Here is a 19664-nt window from a genome sequence, read left to right on the forward strand (position 1 = left end):
TGTTAACAATTATTAATGATAATAATTGCTTTTTAACCGGCTTCAAACCTAAAATGCGAGAACTAATGAACTAAACGTATTTCTCTTGCTGTCAGTTACGTCAATGTCAAAACTTCGAGGCTATGTGCGAAGTTTGAGATTTCATGCTTTTATAAATAATGACCGTAATAATGTCGAAATTACGGCCGATATTAAATTTGTCATATTGCCGGTACTACAGTGTACAGCAGGCAAAGAAAAAGTTACCAATAATATCGTGTAAGCGATCGGAATTCAATCATTATGAGGGTCAGACTTACAGTAAATTTGAAGGTATTCCTCTGGCTTCTAAAGGCTGGCTGCATAACAAGTCGAAAAATGATTACTTTATAGTCTACGGGGATGCTAATAAAAAGGTGGAAAAGGAGGTTTACAGGAAGAGTTTTGAAGAAATCGGCTTATGTCAGAGTTTGATAGAGGTTATGTCCGAGCAAGGAATCTCTTTGCCGACTGCCATCCAATCTAAGGGGATCCCAGCTATTTTAAACGGTTACAACACTGTTATGACCGCGGAAACCGGGTGCGGCAAGACGCTGGCGTATTTACTGCCGATATTCCAACACATTCTTGAGTGGAAACCAAGTATCAAAGAGGATTTTAACAGTCCTCTGGCTGTTGTTATTACTCCTAGTAGAGAATTAGGTAAGTTCGTTTTTTTTCATAAAATAGGAATATTCTATACAATTAATTTGCTATTGTTATAATGTAAAACATAAATAATTTTCAAGATACACATTTATGATTAACACAGTTGGCTAATCATAATTAGTTTATTATTACACTGAATAATAATTTTAATATTTAATTGAATTAATGACCTATTGTGTTGGTTTTAAAAGTTTTATTTCTATAATTTTATAAAAAATACAATGACAAGCTATGGCCATTCACATGCATTTATCAACCTCCATATTTTGAAATGCAACTTCTTTATCAGCATTTCAGAAAAAAATATTGTCTTGCGCTTTTTTTATATATTTATGATAATAAACCAACATTAATATATTTTACAGCAACGCAAGTTGGCGAAGTGGCTCAAAATATAGCTCAACGTTTAAACTTGAATGTTACTACGCTAGTTGGGGGACGTACTAAACAAAAGATGTTAAACCCTCCGATAGAATATTGTGACCTCCTTGTAACTACGTTAGGAGCGTACAGTAAGTTAGTGACTACGGGAATATTCAAGGTCAATAATGTTCACCACGTGGTTCTGGATGAAGCTGATACACTACTAGACGACAGTTTTATTGATAAGCTTGCTAATCTATTGAAGAAGTTTGCGGTAAGGAATAATTTTCGGTTTAGACCTTTTGCTAACTTAATTTTAAAGTAATGATTTATAAATAACACTTTGGTCATCATGTTTATGGCAACATAATATATGTATCAGCAAATTTCTGGTTAAAAATCGTTCAAATGCTATTCGGACTGCAACACTGCTGGTTTCATACAAATAGGAATAAGAAAATCTTTTTCATAACAAGTTTTGTAACCAGTCAAGTTAATGACTTTAACAAAGGCTTACCTTTATCTTTAGAACAAGCATAGCACTTTATAAAAACATTCTTTATTTTTAAATAAAAATAATCATTTTCAGATTCACTTTAAAGTGAATATACAAACTCCTCCAGTGGGATGTCAGGTGACCCTGGTCAGTGCGACCATGCCTCACGAGCTGCCAGAAGCAGTGAGCGCGTTTGTGGATCCCCAGTCACTGAAAACTGTAACTACAAGTAATATTCATAGGCTGTTACCGCATGTGCCACAAAAGTAAGTATAACTCTACGGATAGCTGAGTGGTATAGGCCATGATGTGTCGTGGGTTCAATCCCCATATAGGGCAAGCATTTGTGTGACCCATGATTTGTGTCTTTAGCTAAGTAAATGTTTGGGATCCATATGAGGGGCATTTTTATAAAAAGAGCAGAAGGCTTGGATGTTTGTGATTCCCCCCTCTATACAAAGATTAAATGCAATGTCGAAGTTGTTAAAATAAGTTGTTGATAGATTATGACCATATTTGGAATATTTATTTTGGCTCTGCTCATAAAAGCAATTTATATATTTTTTTAAAATTTCTATTCATTTTTCTGTGATTGAGTCTCCACTTTAAAGTTACGTGCAAAGAGCAAGCTTGAAAAAAAGCGCAATTTTTTACGAAAAAACTACGAATTTTCATTTTTCCAGATTCCTCCGTCTCGGAAAAGCACACAAACCTGCAGAGTTATTAAAGTTAGTGCAAGCAGACTTGAATCTAAAACGTCCAGTCATGATCTTCTCCAACCAAACGTCGACCTGTGACTTCGTATCTATGTTCCTTAACGAGAATAACGTAGAATGCATTAACATTAACGGAAGGATGGCGGTGCCCCTGAAGTTGGGAAAGTTTGAGATGTTTCGGAGCGGAAAGGTTGATGTTTTGTCTTGTACCGATATAGCGTCTAGAGGATTGGATACGATAAGGGTAAGATTCTTTATTTTTTATTGTTTTTGTTTGTGACTTTACTAACTAGCTGTTGCCAGCGGCTCCGCCCGCGATAACGGGGACATAAAATCAGGATAAAAGCTATCATTTATATTATGTGTTAATCCAGGTTATAAACTATCTTCATCTAAATCTTTTCAGTGGTTTTTGTGTCAAAGAGTAACAAACTTTCATATTTATAATATTAGTAGGATGTCCGGCACCAATAAGCACTAAAGTTACAGAAACACAATGGTTTGCATTGAAACCTGTAGAGTTAGTAGCAGTTTTTGACGCCATGCTGACTGACGGGAATCAATACCAAAAATACGATCTTTAAAAAATTTAACATCATTACCCATTTGTTATTTCACGTTGTTCGTTGTAATTGTATCTCTCTGCTATGCTTTTTTCAAATTTTGTTTTCATTCTCCATTTATAAATATAGTATACGTTTATCTTTTAAATTCCAGACACAACACATAATAAACTACGACTTCCCGTTATACACCGCGGACTACATCCACCGCTGCGGCCGCACCGGTCGCATCGGGTCCCCGCCCGACTGTGCCATCACGAACTTCATAGCGTGGCCGCGAGAGGTAGAGTTAGTACAGAAAATAGAGCTATCGATAAGGAAACACAGCGAACTGCCGAGAGTGAACGCGAATATAAGAAGGCTGATTGAAGAAAGAATTATTAAAATGGAAGGACAAGTTTAGTTTTGGGAATCAAATTTAGGGTAGCGCCTTTACTGTAAATTCTGAGCTAGCAGGATTGAAGCAATGATTAGTTTTACTACTTTCTGGGCTCAAGAACTTTAGTTATTTCTACCATAAACTCAAAAAGAAGAACGCAGGATCGATGCCGTTGTGCAAGCAAGACAAAACAACATTGTGTACATAGTTGCGCCTCTCTTTTTACATGCTTGCCATACATCCAACAGTCCTCCTTTAACAGTCTAAATTAACTGCATTGATCTTAAGAGAGAAACCAGTGTCATTTTAGTAGCCAGCTGGGATCAGTATAGATTAGTAAGTGTAATTGAACTTGAAAAGCATAGCACTCTAAGATAGCAAGCTAGCATGATCAGAAAGTAAAATTTCATCATACGAAAGTTATTCCGAATATTATCTAAGCTTGTTTTATGTTTTATTGATTTAATCTCAAAGATGCCATTTTGCAATCACACCTATTTGCCAAACCACCCGTGGTTTTTTATTAATAGATTTGGCAGTATTTACTATTTAGGCTTAGTTTAACTGTAAATATAATGTAGATTTAGTACAAATAAATCGAATAAAATGTTGAAATGTTTAAGTTTGTTATTAGTTTTCTACCTTTTAATGTAAAAATGATAAACGAAATCATAAACATCTAATATATTAAAAAAAATGTTCCCCATTTGTTGGAACCATGTCCATTTAAATGCTCGACTAAGAAACCAGATACATACACGATATAAAATATTTAACTCCTACTGATAAAAACTACGTAGGTACAAGAAGTTAGATGAAATAAAGATGCTTTTAAAGTTTAAAACCAATAATTTTATTACATATATTCACACAAATTACAATCTATATCTACTTATAGGTACACACATAAGATCCCTTTATAAACAATTGAACACTTTGGGACCGTCCCTAAATACAAGGGCAAGTACTAGAGTACACTTTTTTCTAAAAATAAAGTGTCTTTGGACTTCAGCAAGTCTTTCAAATATTTCTAAAGTATTGCTTATAATGAGGACTACGTAAGTTTTATATTAGAGTTGGGCTATAACCCTAATTAATTAACACAATTTCAAGATCATAAACGTTGGGTTATCTGACCGAAAACAATATTTTTATATTCTGGCTGTACACTGCTTACCTTAGCCAATCCTCAAAACGTATATTTAAAAAAAGATTACGGCAATAATTAATTCATTATGGCTGACTATTATCATCCAATTTTTATTACATTTACGTATTAGTTATCAAAAGTTAATTAACACACGATTAAACATAAAGAAATAATTTCATTGACATGGTTGTTATAATAAATAAGATATAGTGAAATCAACGACATTGTTAAAAACGACTATTCTTAAAAGTTATTTACACGTAGGATGCTTTTACTTATCACCTTAGGTATAATATTTTAGTATAGGTAAGTTAATTTCTTCTATATTTTCCTACAAAATGCACTAAGATTAGTAACACAGATGTTCACACATATAAAATTGAATATTTACAAAATAGTATAAGATAATACTTGGTTAAAATAGCCTTGTGGTCTTTTAAACATTGATTTTCTTCTGTAAGGTCAATTCCGTGTTTTTTTAGCTTCAATATTCAGTCTATACCAGACTTAGGTGTTTTGACTACACGGATAGCGCAATGGTAAAGGTCACCATGCTAAACTACGTCGCGGCGTCGCACGTTTCGCCCTCGTAGGACAAACGTTGTGTGATCCGCGAATGTTTGGCCTATGTCTGGGTGACTTTGTGCATGTGACTTAAATGTTTGTGAAATACCCCACGTCACAAGGATAGCATTCCTTGCGAGGATATTTCTTTTAGTATATACATCATTGTTCTAATTTGTTCGAAATGGATGCCTAAATGAACAATTTTATAAAAATCAAGGAGTTATTCTTCAATTGTCAATATTTAAAAGGCCACGAGACAGCCATTTGGCACTTAAATATCGGCCATAAAGACCAAAAAGCTTGATGCAGACGATGCGAGCGTATCTTGCAAGTTGTTATACATTGCCGCCAATTATTCTTTGCTTATGATTCTATAGCAGCGTGACTCGGCAATGTAACGCAACTTTCTTGATTTCTGATTTCTCGCATTTTCTAAATCAAGTTTAATACTCCAAGCGTTTCTACCGCCCGAGTCAAACTAAATGCTACTCTTTGGTGTTGCAATCCCTTTTTCATTATATTGTACAAGTCGATATCTACACATAATATACAGTAATGAGTCTAATTACACACTTATGTTGATATAGTTTTATGATAAGAAGTCGTCATTTTGTTGGATACAATACTTAAACTTATTTTTTTAGTATTTATTTACAGTGACGATTTAAGGGATAATCACTGAAAGTTATGGGGTGTCGGAATGGAGAGTTCAGTTTCATTGTTACAAGGTTCATATTAATGTTTTCAGTTAAAGAAAATAATTGACGTTATATACACGACATTCATTATGCCAGTTGTTTAGGATAAATTCAAACTACACTGATAGGAATGATCATTAGTTCAAAAACAAAATCTATGTTATATTACACAATAAGTAATCTTATTTACCTAAATACAACTAATTCAGTATAGCATATATTTATTATGTATTAGAACTAAATATCTTACAATGAGCAGAGTTATCTTCGATAAAAAACATTTGGCTATAGACTTCAACAGTTTCTCTTAGCGTTTGTAATTCCAATAGTGCCATTAAATCAAGTATAAAATATACAAACATCTACAAAAACCTTGAAAAATTTGGCATGCGATAATACCGTTTTTTGTTGAATCTAATTTCGTGACGAAGGACCGGGTCTTGCATCCTCAGTAGACTTCCACCTACTCTCCAAAACAGACTTGCTCTTAACGTCTTGGTTGACATTCTGATGACTGTACCTTCGCTGCTCTTCAAAAACCCTATTAGTAATATTGAATACGCTATCGGCACTTGTTTTTCTTCGCGTATCTAAAGTTGTCAAACTATTTGCAGCAGATGGAGCTATTTTATGAGGGAAACGGGGTGAGCCTTTAATCCTTTCGCAGGAGCTCTCGTGTGAAACTGCCTTTTTATGAGTAGCTGGCAGTACGAAGTTTACTTTGGTCTCAGGTTCCGCAATATACTTCTGCGGTGGCTGCCTTGGAATGTCCGGATCGTAGGAACAGGACGGTTCGTCGTCAGTCACGCGGATAATAGGACCACTCTTGGCGTACGATTCTCTTCTTAGTTTTAGTTCTGGGTGAGGAACGTGAAGTGTGTTGCATGATAAAACCATGGAGTGTTTTCTATTGCCGGGAACTAGTCCCGCTATCATACCGACGTGCATTTTTAAAGCTGCCGCTATACTTTGACCAGTAGGGTCCGCTATCGACATTGTTGAGGCTTTCCTGCTTGACGGTCTACTGCCGAAGAAGCTTTTGATTCTGCTGAGGAATCCTGTATGTTCTTCTCGTTTGTTTAGACAGAGGTTGTATAGGTCTATCGCTGGTTGAGACTTCCTGTAGTTGAGTTTTGGTTGGGAACTGAAACTGACTGAGTTTCTGCCTCTGAAGGCGTCTGTTGATGGCCAGCTGGCACGAGGAATGACGGGCGGTAGGACGGAGAGGAGTAACATGGGCAGTCCACCGCTGATGCTTGGGGTGCGGCGGTCTAAATCCGCGTGGATTAAACCCTCTTCATCCACCGTGTTTAGTTCCGTCTGAAATAATATACATGCTATATAAGTTCCTAATCGAACAACAATAAGGTCTACTTTAATAATTACCCTATCTTACTCTAAATGCGTAGTCATGAGGTCTACAATAAAAAGAATTTCTCACCCGTTTGTGTAAAGGTAGGGACGCATCGGACCCCGTGCCTGAGTCCAAGGGTTCCGCCAACAGTTTCTCCAGTCTTCCTATTTCCTTGTCCAGCGCTGCGACTTCCCTCTTATACACTCTGTTCTGTATTTCTATTCTGAAGTGCAGTTCTTGCGTTTCGTCCGTCACGAATCTTCGAGTCTTACATTCTAATCTTAGACCCATGCTTTGTATTACGGGGTCTTCCTCGGCTGAAAGTGAAACTTGTTGTATACTTTGATTTTATAATTTAACTTCATCGAATATTGATTAACATTTTATAACTAACTCTGTAATTATCAAAGTGATTCTGCAGGTAGCAAGTTTTAGAATATGATCGTGTCAAATATTGGTATTTAAAATCGCTAAGGTTCTTGTTTGTATCTTAAATTGTGGATTTAAATGAAAGATTTTGTAAGCATTTTACAACTCAGGCCTGATAGTTTCAACCTCTACAGATTGTATATTTCGAGATAGGTACATAATATTAAGCTTACCGTTACTCCTAATAGCGACAATCTTCGGCAAAAACAGCAAACACAATGTAGAAGTCGTTGTTATAAGAATAAGACTAGTTATAGAGATGTACGCTAGTGTGGCTCTCTCGGAGATAATGGTACCGATCACTACCACACTAGCACTTGTGATGACTACGGAGTATACACTGATGCCGATGTATTTTGAGTCGTTTAGGGCGGAAATTTTGACGTTCCTGGTCTCCCAAGCCATGTACACGCCGACGATGAGAAGTAGACCCTTGTAGGCGTAGAGAGCGCAAAGCCAGCCAGTTGTGTTTTGCGATTTGCAGACTTCAATCTGTAAATGAAAGGTTAAAGGAGGTTTAGAAGCTGAGGTGTGTTTGAAATTCTGACCTAAGCAATTATGAACCAAATGTGACATATGTAAGACTACAAATCTATTTGACCGTTATCTTCATAATCTTTTTATTATAAAAGTTCATGTCACGACTACCAAGTAGGGATGACATACTTGTCCTTAATTAGATATTTTAGAACATCGTTCTTCTTAGAGCTATGAAACAATTGTCAAACTTAATTTAAATATCTTCCCACCTGTGGCTGATAAATCACGCTCCTATCAGTAGCGCTGATCTCCGTGGTCAAGTTCTTCAAATGTCGTTCCATGGGGTCCAGCATGGCCCACAGTGTGACTATCATACCATCAATAACGAGAAGGGCACAGACGAGGGAGATCAGAGGAGTGTCTTGTAAGAGCTTGGTCTTGCAAACTCCACTGCGGTTGCTGAAACATTTTGGGAGATATTGAGTATTAAAGATGGAATTTTATCAAAAAAGTCTTTTCAAGAACCATATTATAAACAACACTGGTGTAAAAGTGTACAAAACGTCTACAAGGACTTAAGTATTGTTTGTAAGTAGTTGGGTAAGAAATATTTACCTTATAAATATCCTGTGTACTCGATAGGTTTTGGCGAACATGGATCCAAAGGCCAGGGAAAATCCAGCGGAGAGGATGTAAACCCTACCCTGTAACAAAAAATCATCTAAACAGGCTTAGACAGTACACTACTGGTTTATTGAGTCATTCAGCTCCTACCAGTATCGGGTATAAAGTCATTGAATTTTAAAGTCTTTGTTAGATTTTGAATACTTTCTGCGGAGCTAACTTACTTGTAAAGATTTACTAAAATAAATTCATTTTTGTTAGTTTAGTATTCGTCGCTGTCAGTCAAAATAGCTCCTCATTAACCTTCACTACAGTTTCCAAGTTCTGTAACTATGTGTAAAACTCACGGTGCACATAGCGGAGAAGGGCACGTAGGACGGCAGGGTCGCGTTGTCGACTCCCAGCAAGGCTACAGCGGTGTACACCAACACACAGCCGATTAACGTCATGTTGTTTAGACGAGGTGATGATAGCTTTATTGACCTGGAAAATGCAAAAACAGGCATGAATGTAGCTTCTGAACTTAACGTGAATGTTAGAAAATACAATTAAACATTTTACTGATTTCACTAAAGGTTTGTCCTAGATACTAACGAAAACGAGTGATTAGTTTTAATTTTGATCCAAATATGTTAAGGTAGTCGTTCACGTCGCTGGATAAAAAGTGTTCAGACATTTATGAGTTCGACGCTCTTTGTTTTTTGTTATATGTTTATGGTGATTTTGCTGTAAAAGTTCACTTCGAAGGTAATTTAACGATAAAAAAACATATGGTTTGAAAAAGAAAATCACATAAGAATCACAGAGCAGTGACAAAACGCCAAGTTAAACCCTCACCTCCGCTTACTATAATGTAAGTTAAACACCAAGAACGCTAATGCCAGTGCCACGCCTGCAGCCGCAAGGGTCGCCACGGCCAGTCTGGCCGGCGCCCACACGGAGTCCACCCTGAGCACCAGCACTCGACGCGCTGCTGGGATCCCGCCCGCCCACTGCGGCCGCGCGCAGTCTGCACACGACATCTCTCTGCCATGTGTGTATAATGCCACCGTCTTCGGTCTTCCTCCTGGTAAATGGGAAAGTTTGGGTGAATAATAATTGTTAAGAAAGAACAGATGGTGCTAAAACAGGACTTAATCTAGAAGAATCTTTGGTAGTGATAAGTGGACTAAAGGTAGGTTATGATGCTTCCAGTGGTAGAGACATGAAGCTAGTCTTAAATTTCAAAGAATATATACGTTTTCGGAGGTTTTATATTATGTATGGCAATGTAGCATAAAGTAGTGAGTTTTATAAACAATAATTTTTCAGTGGCTTCTTTTGAACCATACCCAAAGTGATACTAAAAAATGACATTAAGACACCGAAAATATCCATAAACTTGAAAACTTTTATACGCTTCTGCGTGCTTACTGTAAGCTCTCAAAGTACACAATATAGGTATATATCTATTATTCAGAGCAATAACTTCAGTTACTGTACAAAAAGCAACCTTTACAAAAAGCACAGTACATTTAGCTAAAAGACTAAATTACCTTTGTCATATACCTACTAGATCACTAAAACCTTTCATACACCAAAAAATATGTGAAACTACTACCGTTGTAATGGGTGAAGTAAATCTATTTAATAAATATATTTTACTTCGAGAATAGAACTCTTCCACATTTACTCTAAAAGATTTAACTAGGGAGCTTTTCTAGTTAATTACTTAATTCAGTAATTTCAAAATGATTAAATTCCCCAACCCTTAATATATTCCTGACTTACCTTGGATTTGATAGAACGCAGATGTGCCTATTCTATCTGCTCCATTGAACGAAACGGGACCCTGAAAGAAAATTCATTTTCCTTTTAATATTAACTATCCAATATAGTGCTTAGGGCGACGCCGAGCTAAATAATCCACCTCTGCCGATACCTTCAGATAATTCAAGCGAAATAATTCACTTAGTCTCTAGAGGTACCCTAGGATCCGCATCCAGACAACTTAGATCAATAGGACCGAGCGTGGGCGCCACACACTAAATATTCCAGTCGTTAATTATTTAGCTGGTTCTAGTTAAATTATCGAAACGACATAGGTGGTATAATACCAACTGTACTGTACATCTGGCGTTGAATATTCAAAACTATGCTAATTTAATCCTACCCACTTACGTTAATAATGTTTTGTTAGAGCCTATTTGGACTGTGCCACGTATTGCCGCTTATTTGCTGTCCAGTTTTAAAGGTAATGGTTGGGTCATTGCTAAAATAGGGCAAATACAAGTACAAATCAATTTAAAGGTCGTTTTGGTTAGCTTTATTAAGCTGAACCGAAGGACCGTGAATTTAATTATTCAATGCTAATAGATTTGGAGCCTATTAATTGATTGTATGATATTTGCATAGCAATGTGATTTTATAATTTAGTTCTATAATCAGGCAATGGACTAGTAAAAAATGGAGACAATTCTCAAAATATGTACTGGTTTCTCTAAAGTACCAAAAATATTAGAACAAAAGGACCAATACTTACCGATACTCCAACAAAGCTGAGATTCGCGAGCTGGTCTAGGAACTCTTTCGCCATATCTTGCCTATCGTAATCAAAATGGCTGAGTCCGTATTTCGTGTTGTTTGTCCCGTTGTTCTTCCTGTTACCAGACCTCCAGAGTTGTTCTGCTTTGCTTAGGGCCAATGCTATTGCCCATACAGCGTCATAGGTCTGCGGGGCGAAAGGGGAGACCGCGACTCCAGCCGCTTCCATTTCTCGGTAGAACATTTCGTTTGTCTGAAAATATGATATCAGTGAATGTATGAAAGTAAGATGTTAGTAAGAATAAAGTGGAAGCGTAAATAAATTATGCGCAGAGTTCGTTGTTTAATACGCTATCGCGTTTCTACAACAGTAATAATTCTTCGTACAAGTTCATTGATAGCGCATTGTGTGAAAAAAAATATTGAACATATTGTATTCGATCGCCACCAACACAAAAGAATGGTAGTTAAAAACTGAGTTTCACAATCAAAAATCACAGTTTTTATTTCAAGTAGGCCGTTTTCCAGGCACTTTCAAAACGTTACAATGTTGACTAGTGACGCGGTTCCAAAGTGTCATTCTTATGCAGACGAACTGGCAAGAAACTCCATAAGTTACTCCTTTAAAAAGTTTAGAATCTCATTGTAGTTTAGCGGGTCATTATTGTTTGGTAGTCAGTTATTGCACTGAAGTTTTCTTTTCTCCATAAGTTGCCTACACAATTTACAAGACAAGTAACAGCAGTGAAAATATAATGTGTTTGAAGTCTCCATTTGTCGATATAACACTAAAATACAATGTGACAGTCCCCGAAGTACGTCAAGGGATCTTTCTGTACATTTTATTGGGCGCAGTCGGCAAGCAATGAATAAAGCATCAACTGACGGCAGATAGTTCGATTCAATGTGGCATCGGTATATCTTGACGCGTATATTAGGACCATAAATAATAGATGAAGCCTTAGTACTGCTATTTTTGGCGAAAGAATGGTGCTAAATAAAGGTTTTCTATTCTCGGTCTTTTCTATTCCAAAATTGTATCTTCGATGTAATTGTGTCGGTTATTCTATTTTGAATGTGTTTTAAAAATAAATGTTGTACATTCTTTGACAGTAAGTATATTTCATCACCATTGATATCCTTGATTAAACCACCAATCACAGCAAATGATTAATGGGTAATAGCATTCATCAATGTACTCTCCTTGTGGTCTATAAAAACGTAATTGTTGTTGTAATGCATAATATTTCCAGGGATTATTATAACTACATAATTAATAGTTAATTGCACTTATTAACCATCCCCAGACACACATTTTTTAATGCAAAATCATCAAATGGCTCATGCTTTGCTGTCAGATAACACACTAAACAACTCTTATATTAAACATGCATTTTTTTTTTGTGCTGAATGTTTCTCATCGTTATCTTTCGGAATTGCCATCAAATTCTCTAAAGCATTGCCATATGAAAGACTTTTAGCTGATGTTCAAAATATGTCACACACACACAGACAGTCGGCTGTAGCAAAGCACAGCAATCACTTAGCTTTCCTATCGGATCGTTAACTATTGATAAGATTGTACTGTGTAATATCTACCTTGATGCCACATTCCCAAGCGATCTCGGTGTACCACACTAATGTGGAGAAGACAGCCGGGATTAGGTAAGATAATATTATAGTAATATGTTTGGAACTAGTAAGATAGGTAGAAATTGATAGAAGTAATATGGGTGCAGAAATGGGAGTCACTATTAGACGTTTTAATAAAGCCAAATAGTGCCATCGTTTTTTACTTTGGATTGTTCATGTCAGTTTCGTGATCTTTGGTGGATATTTTAAATAAAAGACCCGTCATGTTTTAAATAAAAGTTCTCAACGAGGCATTTGCATGTTGGACCGGTATCCCAGTGTACACCTTTAAATAAAACTGTTACTTTTTTCATAAAGTGATCCCGTTAGCAAAAAGAGATACAAATAATAATGGATCGGAAGAATTATTATAACATTAAATATTAATAGAAATACCTATTAATATTTCAATGGACCGAAATGAAAGACAAAAAGGGCAGTTGAAAACAACTACGCAAAAACGATTAAAGCTTCATGCGAAATCGAATTCCACATTAAAAACTTAACTCATTTTCTGTTTTTCTGGGTGAATAAATAATGAACGGCCATTTAATTATATTGGCGTATGCAAAAGAGCCTTCAGTTTTTATCGAAGTTTTTTTTATTCTGCAATGGATTGTACGCAGTTTGTAAATAATATATGAATCGCACAAATGGACAAAGAGGGTTTTTAAAGAGGTTGAATTATTCACTACGTAGGCTGTTGTTTCTGCTATCGAAAGCCTAAAGCAGATGATATGAAGCATGTGATATGTATGAAGTTAAAACTACTGCAATAATCTACAAGATGCTGAATCCAGAAAACTATTCGCGCTTAGTTATCTGTAATGTCTTGATGAGGATTGTGTGTGACCGGATGTTATTGCGCGAATTAAAATGGGATAACGTACAGTGGTCTTTATCACCATACCATAAGACGATAGTCTGGTAAACTTGTGAAAACAAGATGCACTTTATAAAATAACAGCGTACTTCTTCCAAAGATGCATATCTTCCTTTTTAGATGTTTCTAGGGCCCCGCAATGAATCGTGTTAAGCCAACCATCAGATGACAAGACACTAACTACTAAGATTACAGAAATAAACCTCTTCACTCCACTCACCAATCCAGAAAAGGAAGCAGCATCCCCCACGATCCCTCTGTGAGCGGTGACAGTGACGAGTCCCTCCAGCGCGCGCGCCAGCTGCGGCCGCGAGCACGGCGGCGCGCCCCTGATCCGCGGCGGCATGCCCGACACCAGCCACGCGTACTCCGCGCCGAACATGCCCAGTCTGAACGCCTGCGATCTCACAAACACCGCGCACTTACTACATATTCATTCGACAAATAGACTGTCGAATCCAGAGAGATGATTTTTTGTCATGTTATAGCCGCAGACGACAGACTGTCCGTGACGCACTTTTTAGTCTGTGAAAATAGAACCTATGCAATTATATGCAGGAATACACACGCACGCCATGCAGACTTTTTGAGCGCCGCAGACTCGATCGCACAAAAACTGTGCTATCTGCTCTGCACTATAATTTGATTATTTTAACAAGAGTTCACTATCTTTAGATGCTGTACATCTTGTTGAATTTTATTGTTAGTTAGTTGTTGAAGTTAATCACACTCAAGCGTGTGTGTTTAAATCTCATCATTCCGCTTAGAATTATCTTATTTGGATGTTATTCAAATTAACCTTGAAGCCAACTCACCTCACAGAATATCTTTGGGATCATTTCTTGCGAGAAACTGCCGATGATGATGCGGGTGTCCAACTCCTGAAATGAAAAATAAAGTTAATAATTGTCCATTAATTTGACTCTGTCTTTTTCTTAATACATGTTGTTCGCGTTAGTCGTTGGTCTAGTACTTAGTCGCAATTTCCGTAGCTAATCCATAAAAATTGGGGTACCAAGGCAGAAAATCGATTTCCCAGAACACACAAAACTGCCATATGCTTTGCTTATCATTGTAGATACCAGTATACAGATATACCTGTAGTACCAGGAGTAGCAATGAAAGCACGAGCGGCGTACTTGTCCCATTTACAGAAGTCATTTGCTTCAATTGCCTCGAGGGGGCATTTTACTACCTTACTGGTCTCCTACTAATATAATACGAGGAAATAAACCACGACACGTCCTCGTCGTTTGAGCTTAAGAGAAATGAGTTAACTAACGTTATAGGTCACATTTTTCATTGTCAACGTAAAGTGTGGAAGCTGGACATTGTCTTTGTTTTATATGTATTCTGAGCTCGCATGAGAAATGGTGTATCTCCGCCAATTACTGTGTGTTAGCTTTTTAATGAATTATTTGTAACGTCTAGTTTTGTTTTTGATATGCCTGTCTATTTGTCTGTGGCATCATAGTTCCCGAACGGAAATCGGTTGAGCCATTGAAATTTTCAATTTTATCTTGTTTCGGACGATAAGTTTCTTAGCGTAGTTTTAACGATTTACTGGCTTCCTTTTTTATTATTTACGAATGGCCTGTATTATACACTAGCTTTAATATTCCATTAAGCAAGGGATAGCTTTAGATTCTTAATAATTTGTTCAATTATTGAACCGGTGATTTTTTTACCGACTCCTGCACTAAGGAATTTAATCTTTCTGTCTCAGGTAGTTCTACGAACATGCAAGTCAAATGACCTCAGCTCGGTAGCAAATTGTGTTTTTATAAGTCATAACGTATACTTTACGAAATTTAGATTTACTCAAAACTTACTTTCAACAACCAGAACAAGGATTGAGGTAGGATATGCAATACTTTGTTGACCACATTGGCAGACATATTCATTTAAGTAAGAGGTTTTAGCTCTACACATTATCTATACTAATATAAAAAGCTGGAGTTTGTTTGTTTGAACGCGCTAATCTCAGGAACTACGGGTCCAAATTGAAAAAAACTTTTTAAGGATTTAGGCTATAAACCATCACGCTGCGACTAATATGAGCGAAGATACAATGGAAAATGTGAAAAAAACGGGGCAGATATAAATCATAACTTATATCTTCTACCGAAGTCGCGGGCAACAGCTAGTAAAAAATAAAGATGTTTGATGTTTATGGTGTTATGATAGATGATAGAAGATCCTTAAGTTAACCTAAGACTAAATTGCGTTACGATAAATAAACAACAGTGTTTTTACTTTCACGAATATAATTATAATTATATTAAGTATAACTAAGTAGAATCTAAAAGTACAACTTTCTAAGCCGGCAACATTTAATTAACCAATTTGAATTTATTAATTCGTCGGAATGCTTTTAAAAGTAATTTTAAAGTGGGTATTGTGAGTCGCGGTTGCCGTTACAATGGCTGGCTAAAGTTGCAAAAACTTTTGCTTTGAGGTTAAAACAACAATTTTGGATAAAGGAGAGTAATTTCGTGTTATCTCTTTTTATAATAATTGTAATATTGTATTTGTTGGTAATTAGCTAAAATTTGCACTTAAGTTCAAATAATAAGGATGGAGGAATTTAAACTTCTGATACAACTCGGAACGACACTAAACGTACCTGTCGTATTATCAACTAAGTTTTAGAGGTCAATGGCCATGAGTTCAAAGTAGTCCATTGCAACGGTTTCCATACTAGAAATTTTCATACAAATAATGAGAATAATAGCTCTTTCTTTTCAACTTTGATATCCTATTTGTAATTAACCCTCACTGTCGCGATTCCGATTCGTTGTTGACCGAATTATTTTTGTCAAAAGTAGGTATCGCTAGACTTCCATACTTACAAACCTATACATACTATAATAATAAAAATAGATTCCATCATCCTCTTATAATAATAGTCAGGTAATAAGAACTAAATCGGATACGTTTGAATAGCACCCTAATTATGATTAGATATCCTGCTGGCAACACCATTCAAGTGATGTGATATCTGTAACTTTAATACAGTTTGATGTTTTTATAAGTAAATTGCTTATTGATTCTTGGAATTCTAAAAGAAGGTCCTGCATATAATAAGTGCTTATAGGTAGAGGTTTCAGGCTAACAATGGAAGAATTTTGACCAACTGAAATGCAATGAAGGGACTGATTTTTAGGCTTCCGCCTCCAAAGGGTAGAAACGTAACAATATTACTGAGGCACCGCTGTCTGCCCATCCGTCTGTTGCCAAGCTGTATCTTCTGACTGTGCCAATGTTAGATGATGTTTAGCTACTTAAATAAAAATCGAGGTCAAGCAACGGTTAGTACGGTTGTTTTGATGCGTAACCATTTAACTAGTCCAGTAATCTATTTGTAGGGAGCCATTTTTGTACTTTTAACCGCTTTTTCATTTGTTAACATACATTTTATTAAAGCACACGATCCCATTTATATATTATGTAACATTGAATTACACAAGTACAATGGCGGTCTTACTGCTTATAAAGATCTTCTATACAAACATTGGATGATAAATGTACGTATTTTCATAGACGACTGATGTTACTATTGTAAATACTTACATAAATTAATATCCTGGTATACAACATACGATACATACATAATAAGATACATACTGGTTGGGATAGTTACGGCCGTCAAAGGAAATGTATTGATATCAGCGTTCTCAAAGACTTTCCGAAACGGCGAAGTGTTTGACGAATTCCAAACGCATTCTTGGGTTAAGTTTCATTTTTTGTGTTCAGAGACCCTTTGCAGGTAATAGATATAAAAATGCGACCTTCGAAGTAGTTAAAAATCAAGTCCAAAGAAGTCTGTTACAAACAAACATACGGACAGGACCTTTCTATTTTTTTTATAAAAAATAAACAACATCACATACATTGTTCTGAACCCAAAGTAAGTTGCTAAAGCACTTGTGTTATAGAATTCAGATACAACGAAGGTACCACAGACACCCAGACCCGATACAATGTAGAAATGTGGACCCGACCGGGGGTCGAACCCGGGACTTCAGAGCTAGTGACACCTTGAAACCGGTGCGTACGCCACTCGACCACGGAGGTCGTCAAAAACGTTTTTAAGCGTTACAAAAAAAGTAGATACTCATTCCATTTTTAAACGCTTATAAAGCAGAATCGTGAACAAAGAAAAGTCGATGTCAATATTTTTGAATTTAGAAAAATGGCTACACAGTCCTGGCTAAACAATGGCAGGCTCTCAAAACGTCTTGACAATAAAAACTGTTCAGTGTTCAGCCTGAGAGGCTTTCGTTTGATTTATTGTGGGCCTATTTAAATGACGAACCATTTTCAAATACCTTTTCACCTATTTCCCCCGAAACAATTTTTTATCAACAAATATTAATATTTTTATTCCAATTTCTTTGGGCCTCTTGAATTAATTTTTATATTGGTTCGGGAGTAAAAAGACAGTTTTTGTAAAAGCTTATAGGTTTATTTTAGGAATTGTAATTCTTAATTCTTTTGTAGGAAAATGTAAAAAGGAACAGCATTTTTTCAAAGGCGATATTGGTGATATTTTGTTTTTGACTAAATATGTTTTATAGAAGCATTTTAGGCAATTGTTTATTAAAGCCCTTTAGACTGGTACGAAAAGGAAGCGTTCGGAAACCTTTGAGGTATTGTTTTCACTCAAAACTATATTCAGAAAAAAAACAAAAGTTCAACAGCTATTTTTTTCATGCATTAGATCCCTGGATAAGTTTGTAGTTTATATCAGATAAATGTAAAGACAACTTTCACTTGAAAAACCATACCGTTTAGACTGGCAGGAAAAGGAAGCGTTCAGAAACCTTAAACTATGAGGTATTGTTTTCATCCAAAAATACATATTATTAGAAAAAAAAAAAAACAAAAAGTTCGATTAAAATAAGCTATCTATTTGAAGCTATTTTATGGATTAGCTCCCTGGATAAGTTTTGTAGTTTATATCAGATAAATTAAAAGAGAAATTTCACTTGGAAACCTCAAGTAAAAACGCGGTCAAAGCTAGTATTCCAAAAATACATAAAGTTTACCCGTCGGGAAATACAGGTACGATTATTATAGGCATAAAAAGAGAGAATAACGACTGCTTTATTATTCAAAGGCTGTATAAAGTTTCTTATATTAGCATTGTAGTAACACGGTCTGAACTAAGCGAGCTCCCGAACTTGTTCCATAGAAATGAGTAATTATAAACTTTCACATATCCATCAATGTAAAATCAATAGTGGTTAAAGAGCTCGTTATACACCATTACATTTATAAAGATAGTTCTATTTATCAGGAGCTCCTGGCTAAGCTATAACCGCTTAAGTGATTCGATCATAGGTTAAGCTATGCTTGACGCGGTTGGTCCGTAGATGGGTGACCATCTTTGTCATAGCGAGTTCCTCCGTGTTTCGGAAGGCACGTTAAATTGTGGGTCCCGGCTATTATTCCTACATCTTTGACAGTCGTTAGTGTCATTACAGGTAGGCAGAAGCTTGAAAAGTCTGACAACCAGTCTAACCAAGGGGTATCGTGTTGCCCAGGTAACCGGGTTGAGGAGGTCAGATAGGCAGTCGCTCCTTGTAAAATACTGGTACTTAGCTGAATCCGGTTAGACTGTGAGCCGACCCCAACATATTTGGGAGATGGCTAGGCCCATGATGTTCTAAGAACAACTCAGCCCTAAATAAGTTCAATAATATCACTTTACTTCATAATTGAAGTGTGTCTTGTGGGTGCCATGTGTTATTTGAATTTCTTTGACAGTCGTTACGTGTAGAAGTTAGACAGTCTTACAACCAATCTTATTAAGTTGTATCGTGTCGCCAAGGTAACTGGGTTGGGGAAGTCGGATGGGCAGTCGCTCCTTGTAAAACACTGGTACTTAGCTGCTTTCGGTGAAACTGGAAGCCGACCCCCACCATAGGGTTAGGATAATGATGATAAAGGAATAACAAGAACAATATTGTTAATAGAAACAATATTACGATAATTTAATCGGGCAATTTCAAAGCGTTCCCTCTATTCGCGCTTGTGCCTGCCTACCTAATACCTACACATATTCCTTACCGCGACTATGACAAAGTTTTACAATCCACGCCAAACGTTCTAAGA

At 36.4% G+C, this 19664-nt stretch overlaps 2 protein-coding genes across 2 annotated transcripts in view; one reads left to right on the forward strand and one right to left on the reverse strand.

Annotated features, from left to right (window-relative positions):
* The first annotated feature begins 84 nt into the window (after window positions 1–84).
* On the forward strand, window positions 85–3823 carry LOC113497755 (probable ATP-dependent RNA helicase DDX28). Its single transcript, XM_026877457.1, has 5 exons — window positions 85–681; window positions 1053–1324; window positions 1640–1812; window positions 2230–2506; window positions 2980–3823. The coding sequence occupies exons 1-5, from the start codon at window positions 159–161 to the stop codon at window positions 3226–3228; spliced, it is 1494 nt and encodes a 497-aa protein (XP_026733258.1). The 5' UTR covers window positions 85–158; the 3' UTR covers window positions 3229–3823.
* Window positions 3824–3902: 79 nt separating this feature from the next.
* The window catches only part of LOC113497386 (gamma-aminobutyric acid type B receptor subunit 2), a 58433-nt gene continuing 42671 nt past the window's right edge, over window positions 3903–19664 (reverse strand). Inside the window, exons 6-16 of the mRNA XM_026876929.1 lie at window positions 14360–14425; window positions 13621–13941; window positions 11028–11309; window positions 10277–10337; window positions 9344–9572; window positions 8854–8989; window positions 8498–8586; window positions 8152–8341; window positions 7576–7894; window positions 7061–7290; window positions 3903–6939 (exon numbers count right to left, since the gene is read on the reverse strand). Coding sequence (XP_026732730.1) covers window positions 6034–6939; window positions 7061–7290; window positions 7576–7894; window positions 8152–8341; window positions 8498–8586; window positions 8854–8989; window positions 9344–9572; window positions 10277–10337; window positions 11028–11309; window positions 13621–13941; window positions 14360–14425 — 2829 coding nt within the window. The 3' untranslated portion in view covers window positions 3903–6033. The remainder of the gene's footprint in view (window positions 6940–7060; window positions 7291–7575; window positions 7895–8151; window positions 8342–8497; window positions 8587–8853; window positions 8990–9343; window positions 9573–10276; window positions 10338–11027; window positions 11310–13620; window positions 13942–14359; window positions 14426–19664) is intronic.

This window comes from Trichoplusia ni, chromosome 9 (genome assembly GCF_003590095.1).
Source record: "Trichoplusia ni isolate ovarian cell line Hi5 chromosome 9, tn1, whole genome shotgun sequence".
NCBI lineage: Eukaryota > Metazoa > Arthropoda > Insecta > Lepidoptera > Noctuidae > Trichoplusia > Trichoplusia ni.